Consider the following 8460-nt stretch of genomic DNA (forward strand, 5'->3'; position numbering starts at 1 on the left):
CCATTTTAAAAAACAGACTGTTTCGTTTTCCAATTTTGTTGTTTCACTCTTCTTTTTTTCAGACAAAAGCAATTTGAAATTTGAAATTTTGATGTTTTTAACAATATGTATAATTTCTGTATCACAATTTGTCTTTTACTAATTCATCAAAAATCCTAAAAAAATTACTACTTCGAGTATCTGTAATAGAAACTACCACGTCAGATATTCTTGCCCGATGTATCAACTTAGACGAGTGACAAAAAATCTTTGCATTAATCCCGAACAATTTGAATTGATCTACAAGCAAATCGGATTAAAACTGATGCTGGAAGGCTTAAACTGAACCCTCATTCTGAAGTGAGCCGTAAGAAGACATGCCAGGAAGCATCTATCGCACAGCATAGTTTCGACTCACTTACCTGCATCATTTAAATGTCACTTTACATATGACAACTAAGTGCTGGACAACACCAGGACAAATTCACTCGACTGCCAACGAGAGAACGAGATGCGGCTCAAGTACTTTCAAATAAATCCCAAGATCCAGAAAGCTGTTCAATGCATGCTAAATCGGTGACAGGTAAGTATTTAGAATGTGAACGATCCAACCCGGTTCAATGATGCTTGGGCAAAAGATGACAATTCAATTAGTTACTGGGTTTGTGATAAGGAAATCCCCGGAAAACTTGCATTGCTGTTGGGTACTGACCTGTGAAGCTGTGTGTTCTACTGAAGCAGTTTCTGCTGTGTTGACCTATAATTTGCAAGATTATGATGTCTCGTTTCAATTAAGTCAGTAATATGTTATTTGAATAAACGCGAAAGATGGTTTATGTGGTGCTCACTAGAAAATAAAAATCTAATATATAAAGATGAGTTGGACTATATATGTTTGTTTGTATGCACCTTATACATATCCACACCGCTTAACCGATCAGCCTGAAATTTGGTACAGAGATGTAGTTGAACCATGGTAAGGTTTTAGTAATAGTTCTGAGCCCCTCCCACCTAAGAAAAATTTCGATTGTTGTCTTGAACAAATAAAAATTTATCTTAATGTTTCCCTTTTTAATGTTTCTCATCTCTTTATTTTGCGGTAACCAATTTGAACGTGATGTTTGTGTGGGGCGCGTACTCATGTATGGGAATATCGAGACATTCTCTAGGAGCACGCTAAAGGACCCCTCTCAGTCACGCCGCAACAGCCTGCCAGATCAGCCGTGGTGTCCGTCTCGTGCATGGTGGGTGATCTCTGTGAGATGCTATGTTGCACATTTGGCGACCGTTATAGGACGTAAATTTTTTAGTTGTGTCATATTTCAGTGGATAAAGTGCGTATTCCTTGTTTGTTGTTGCTTTATTGCGTAAAAGGTATTTCAAAATAACCTGATACAGAGATCACCCACCGGGGGAAAAAAAATAGAGAACCAATTGAAATTTTGTAGATGAGTGACTCCAGACCAGTGTTGCTGGATTGACAGATTGTAAGTATACATCTGATTAAATAAAAGTTAAACACAGAAAGTATCAAAAATGAACAGCGTGTTGAGAGGACAGCTGTAATGAAAAATGGCGAGTTGAGAGGACAGCCTTATTGCGTGTTGGGAGGACCGCAAAGATAAATGAACAGCGTGTTGAGAGGACAGCTGTAATGAAAAATGGCGAGTTGAGAGGACAGCCTTATTGCGTGTTGGGAGGACCGCAAAGATAAATGAACAGCGTGTTGAGAGGACAGCTGTAATGAAAAAGGCGAGTTGAGAGGACAGCCTTATTGCGTGTTGGGAGGACCGCAAAGATAAATGAACAGCGTGTTGAGAGGACAGCTGTGAAGGAAAAGGCGAGTTGAGAGGACAGCCTTATGCGTGTTGGGAGGACCGCAAAGATAAATGAACAGCGTGTTGAGAGGACAGCTGTAATGAAAAAGGCGAGTTGAGAGGACAGCCTTATTGCGTGTTGGGAGGACCGCAGAGATACATGAACAGCGTGTTGAGAGGACAGCTGTGAAGGAAAAGGCGAGTTGAGAGGACAGCCTTATGCGTGTTGGGAGGACCGCAAAGATAAATGAACAGCGTGTTGAGAGGACAGCTGTAATGAAAAAGGCGAGTTGAGAGGACAGCCTTATTGCGTGTTGGGAGGACCGCAAAGATAAATGAACAGCGTGTTGAAAGAACAGCTGTAAAGAAAATGGCAAGTTGTAAAACAGCTGTGAAGAAAATGGCAAGTTGTGAGTACAATCTTATTGCGGGTTGGGAAGACCGCAAAGAAAAGTAAACAGCGTGTTGAAAGAACAGCTATAAATGATAAGAGGAGGATTAGGGAACAAGCTGATCCTTAAGATCTTAGGGCACTGGAGTTGAATGAAATTAATTATAGTGCATGTACATAGTGAGTGTCACAAAGGTTATTGACCAGGGGTCTAAAAAAAACAGCTTTATTGAGAGGAAAACAGTTGGGAGAACAACATTATAATCGCAAGTTCAAAACTCAGATAACAGAGAAACATGAAAGAATCAGAAAAGAGTAATATGTAGTATTTTATGTTGAGATGACAGCTTTACCAGAAAATAAAAAGAATCTACAAAGAATGAGCAAACAAGTAAATATTTGCGAATTAAAAATAACGCAAACACCGCTTGAAAAGAAAAGCTTTATTAAAAATAAACAAGTTGAAATAACAACGTAGTTATTGCAAGTTGCAGACAAATATATAGAATACAATGAACCATGGGAGAGACAAACGAAAATGGCAAAAGCAAAAAGGAAAAAAACGGATTTGCAATCACGAGTGCAGGACCGCATAAAAAAGGCTGAATATACGGATCATCTGTTATTTCAAACAATCATTCAGAAAACAATCTCATGAATAAACAGTGGAAGTAAAACAATATATAAAAGATACATTGGAAAAAAGGAGAAAAAAAGAATAGCCGATGAAGAATGTTTTGTTAGAGAGTAAAAGAATCACAGGTATAAAACACAGTGTATAAGAATATACACATTACATTTATTAAAAAGGGAAAGAGAAAATATTTTTGGAAGTTAAAAATAAAAGAGTGTTTTGAAGAATTGAAATGGAAAGAAGGAGAAATTTTATGTAGAAAGTCATCTGGGAAAAAAAGAAAACAAAAATCAACCCTACGAGAATGATGTTAATAATGTTATTAAAAAAATGATAGCGTTCTTCCTTAAAAAAAGAAATAAGCAAATTTCTGATTTTTACCCTTCCAATGAAACGGCGAAATGTGATTTGATTGATGGAAGACTGATATTTAAAAAAGTGTCAGACTTAAGTAGACCAATCTTTATCGGTCACAGTCTGTTGAAACATATCTGATTTGTGATTTGTCTTTATTAACTTCAATTCAAAGTTAGGGAAAAAGAATGCATCTGGCAACCAGGGCCAAACTATACATTCGTGTGCGCGTGAGAGTCCTCCCGCTAAAACTATGGGAGAGCGAGAAATGCAAACAAATTTGCTTTGGAATCGTCTCAAATCTCAGAGAGAACATTGGCGATGATGGGCCCGCTTGCTATCGCGATCCTGGTGTACAATTCCCCATGTGCGAAAGGGAGAAACCAATAACTTCACTCCGATGTACTACCCCCTGCTCTGCTGCCGTCTTAACGGAGGAACGCACACATGGATCACGTTTAATCATAACTAACAACTACAGTCAACTTAAATAGGTATGTCCGTTTTCACTCCCAGGCTGAAATGCATGGATGCTAAAACACAAACACACGAATAGAAATAGTTTTTGTTTGAGAGAAAAGTTTTATTTATATAGCGATATTGTGCATATCTGTGCATATTATCTTTATGCAGCGAACATTCTCAAGGGCTGACGATGTTGCCCAGTAACGAAGCCTGGGCTGGGCACACAGAAAGAGAAGAGCGCCGAATCGATGCGATCGTTTGGCACGATAACGACGGCAACCAGAGAGATGTGTCTGGGCGTATAAGAAACATCTAGGAGTTTCCATTCTGAAACAAGCACGTGATTTTGTGCTTGCGTGCCAGCCTATATAAAGGCGCATTTTTTTCATGCGCCTTCGATGGAGATGAGTAAGGGCGTAGGATGAAAATCCCAGAAGGAAAACTAATGCGCATTTGAGTCATTTCCACCAAACCCACGATGGAGTAAAAATCCAGTGTAAATTAAAAGTAAAAAAAAAAGGAAAGTGTTCTTCTTTTCTGACATTCTCCTGCTCTGGATTTATTCCCTTGTGGCCTAGCCGAGATGGATTGTTTTTGTAGGAGTAGAAAAAGGTCATGTATTCCGTAATATTCTTGACTTTTTCATTGAATGTTGATTTTTTTTTACGGAGAGAAAGGGAGATGTGTGGGGCGCGTACTCATGTATGGGAATATCGAGACATTCTCTAGGAGCACGCTAAAGGACCCCTCTCAGTCACGCCGCAACAGCCTGCCAGATCAGCCGTGGTGTCCGTCTCGTGCATGGTGGGTGATCTCTGTGAGATGCTATGTTGCACAATGTTGAGCATTGAGAAGAACAAGGAAAACATTTTATTGATGCTGGAATTGGTTTCTTAAAGGGTGAGAAGGGTCTAACACGTTCAAAAAATCGGTTTTTATTTTTTTAAATTTTATTATTGTCAAACATTTCATGAATGTGGTGTCTAATTTTCAAGCCAATCGAAGCAAAACTGTAAAAATTATAGGCCTTTATCTCCTCTTATCTAATACTGCATCATTTTTGGAACAAAAACTTCTAACGCGTTTTTCTCGAAAGCACATTTTTAAAGTCAGTGGACATCGTCATTTAAAAACTACTTCACCGATTCTTTTCAAATTTGGAACATATTATCCACATACAAAATACCAAACACCAATGATTTTTTTTTTTATACTTTAGGAAGATTTTACAAATAAAAAATGGCGGATTTTTTCGTGAAAAATCGTAGTTTTTACTTCAAACAGCCACAAAAATTTCAAATTTTTTTTTTAAAATTAAAAAAAAAACCTTGGGGTCCAGAAAAACATCTATTAAAAATATTTTGCTCTGATTTTTTGACTTCAGATGATTCTGTTCTGAGATACAGTGTCCACCGCAAATCCTGTTTTCTAAAAGGCATCTGTTTAGGTGCAAGCCATGATTTAGTGTTAGTGAATAGAGAGTAGAACAGTTAGGTAGACGTCAAATTAGGTCCATCCGAAAGTGATCTAAAATAGCTTTCGGATGGATATAAGCTCTGTTCAGCTGCGCGAGCAGAAGCTTTTTTACTCTCAGATGTTAATACTAGCAAATAATGTAATTGTATGTATAGAAAAGGTTTTTGCTTTATATACATTTATCCCGTTCGCAACTTTTGCATCGATACAAGAAAAACACTTCAAACCAAACCGCCGCCGTATTCACTTCGCTCGCTAATAAACCCCCAATCAAACCGAAGAATAAAGTGTTTCGTTTAGTGAAACGATTAGTGTTTTCGGGTTTCTTTTCGCGTTCCGAAATAGTTCCGGTGCCAAAACATTTGGTCCTTCGAGCCGGATGACCGTCCGGAAGTGGTCCTGGAACAAAAATCGGACTTAAGTTAAGTGTGGACTCATCCCGACAGCAGCCAAAGTGTGAACCATTTTGGGTTCTAAAATCGCCATCGCAGTTAGACTCTGAACTGAAGTGATTGTTAGTGCGAACAAAACAAGTGCATTTGCTTAGAAAGTTGGCTTGGCTTGGATGCAATTAATTGCATCGGACTATAGTGTTCAGCCATCGCGAAATCAGAACAATAAGTAGTTTGGATATTCGAGTCCCAATTACCAATCGTGAAGCGGCGTACAACTCCAATCAACACCCTGGCGGAGATTTGTAGTTTGGGAAGCAGATCGAGGAGCAATTAAAACGGATTTAATTACCAGGAAGTATTTGTTGGCTTGATGCATGAGGCCAGAACATATGTGCTGTTGAATAAAACACAGAATTGAATGTGAATTGTTTTTTAGTTGCATGAAGTGTGTGCCCTGTCCGTTTCAACAATTTGGTCTTGGTAATTCATTGGCTTTTTTCACTTTGCTGTTCATATTGGTTGTGCCCACTCGCTGCTGTCAATATTGGGTGGTCTCGGAATTCGCGTCGCGAACGGATTAAACGTTGAGTCGATCTTAAGTAAGTGAATTTACTCAAAGTCGGAAGCACATTAAGGTGCAAAAGTCAGTAGCACATTAAGGTGCAAAAGTCAGTAGCACATTAAGGTGCATGTCAGTAGCACAAAAGGTGCAATTCAGAATTGTTCAGTACTGGACGGAGTGGGTCCAAGATATCTGAATTGAGTCAGAAATTAAGTTTGTCAGAAATTTTGTCTGAATTTGTCAGAAACATCGTCAGAAAATTAAGTTTGTCAGAAATCTTGTCTGAATTTGTCTGGAATTGTCAGAAATAAGTCGATATCGTCTGAAATCGTCAAAAATAAAATCAGTAAACGATTTGCTAGAAAAATTGTTGGAAAATAAGCGTGTGTCAGAAACTTTAAGTCAGTTAAGAACTTGTCTGAAATTGCAAAGCTCAATTTGGCGGAAGTTTGAAGCCTGTGTCAGTCATCATCGTTTCTGTATTGGACGGATTGGGTCCAAAGTTGCCTGATTTGTCAGAAAGTTCAAATCGTTTGTCGGAATTTAAGAATCAACTCCTGAACGTGATCAGTAAGTGAGCCATTTTAAGTGTTTGGTCAGAATTTTCGTCAGTTTTGGACAAATTGGGTCCAAGGGTGTCAGATTGTTCGAAAATTGAAAATTATTTTTTACGCTTTCCCCAGGTTTGGGTTGAATCACTACTTTTTCAGCTCTTTTGAGAGAGTTTTTTGAATCTAATGTAGAAATTGGTATAATTTTCAACGAAAATGGCTAAAAACGTTCAGCTGAAGTCATTACAAAGGAGAGAGCGACAAATAGTGCTTCTAATGGATAGTGTAGAACGATTTGTGCAAAATTACGAAGCAGAACGTGATGAGTGTCAGATTGCTTCAAGGCTTGAAGCCTTGGAGCCTGTGTTTGGTGAATTTCACGAAGTGAGAAGCAAAATTGAGATGATAGTGTTTGAAAGTGAAGAGAAGAAAGACAAGGAGCTCTACGGCGAAGCAAAAGAAGAAGCTGGATTCCAGCGGGAAGAAGAAAACGACAAGATACTGCTTAGCTTTGAGGATCGTTTCTTCCAGCTAAAGGGTGCGCTTTCGAAGTTGCAGTGCAGCCGGCATCAACCTGCAAGCTTGAGCGAGTCTTCTCACAATCATGAGCGTGTGTCCATGGGATCGAGAGTCAAGCTGCCAGAGATTCGATTGCCCAGTTTTGGTGGAAAGCTTCGCGATTGGGTTTCGTTCCGCGATAGCTTCCAGAGCCTAATCCACAACAACGAGCAACTCGCACCCATGGAGAAGTTTACCTATCTGAGGTCAGCTCTCCCCGGCGATGCACTGAAGGAGATACTCTCTATTGAGCTGTCAGATGCTAATTACATCATAGCTTGGGACATTCTGACGGAGCGGTATGAGAACAAAAAACTCATAGTAAAGGCATACTTAGACGGATTGTTTTCGTTGGAATCGATCCGAAAAGAAGGTTACGACAGCATCAACTATCTCATAACTGAGTTTGAGAAAAACCTAATGATGCTGCAGAAGGTTGGCGAAGACACCGATGGTTGGAGCACCATACTAGCGCATATGCTCTACACCAGGCTAGACTCTGTCACTCTAAGAAATTGGGAAACTCATCACAACAGCACAGAAGTGCCAAAATATGAGGACATGAGAAAGTTCCTACGCAACTACTGTTCCGTTCTGCAGTCAGTCGCTCCTGCCAAAGAACCCCGCTCCAATATCGCCGATCACAAGCAGCCTAGAGGTCAGTCAGTATGCCACACAGCCTTTAAGTCACCCAATCGATGTCCATTTTGTAACGAACCATGGCATTCGCCCTTCCACTGCCAAAGATTCCTTCGAATGAAAATTGCAGAACGCCTTGAAGCCGCCAATCGAAGTAGAGTCTGCCGAAATTGTCTGCAGCCTGGACATTTCGCATCGAATTGCAATCGTAGCAGTTGTCGGTTGTGTCAACAAAGGCATCACACTATGCTGCATGCTACGCGATCCTCCGTTCAAAATCCGTCGAATTCGAGACCCAGTCAACAGTCAAATGCACAACCTATTACCCAAAGAAGCACCCAAGTTTATGCACAGCAAACTCACCAACAGCAAAGACAACACGCCAGACCAATAGTTACGGAACACCCACACACTCAAACACAAAATGCAACACACAATTCACACAACACAACCACACAATTCAATTCTCCCATGCCAAGCACAAGCCAAAATTACGTCGCACTTCCTGCTAAACCTACAGCAAATATTCTGCTTTCTACCGCACTTATCAAGATTAAGGACCGTCACGGTAATGCTCTGATTGCTAGAGCTTTGTTGGATTCCTGCTCGCAACATTGCCTCATGACTCGAGAGTTTTCG

General features: G+C 39.9%; 1 protein-coding gene across 1 annotated transcript; it reads left to right on the forward strand.

Moving 5' to 3' along the window:
* Positions 1-6840: 6840 nt before the first annotated feature.
* On the forward strand, positions 6841-8215 carry LOC129742040 (uncharacterized). Its single transcript, XM_055733885.1, has 2 exons — positions 6841-7848; positions 7952-8215. The coding sequence occupies exons 1-2, from the start codon at positions 6841-6843 to the stop codon at positions 8213-8215; spliced, it is 1272 nt and encodes a 423-aa protein (XP_055589860.1).
* Positions 8216-8460: the final 245 nt, after the last annotated feature.

The sequence above is a fragment of the Uranotaenia lowii genome, chromosome 2, assembly GCF_029784155.1.
Source record: "Uranotaenia lowii strain MFRU-FL chromosome 2, ASM2978415v1, whole genome shotgun sequence".
Classification (NCBI taxonomy): Eukaryota; Metazoa; Arthropoda; class Insecta; order Diptera; family Culicidae; genus Uranotaenia; species Uranotaenia lowii.

What these genes read in the sequence shown, in the direction of transcription:
- LOC129742040 (XM_055733885.1), top strand. Translation starts at nt 6,841, where the DNA reads ATGGCTAAAAACGTTCAGCTGAAGTCATTACAAAGGAGAGAGCGACAA. An exon ending in AGCAGCCTAGAGGTCAGTCA is followed by an intron (nt 7,849 to 7,951) that starts GTATGCCACACA and finishes TGAAAATTGCAG; the next exon opens with AACGCCTTGAAGCCGCCAAT.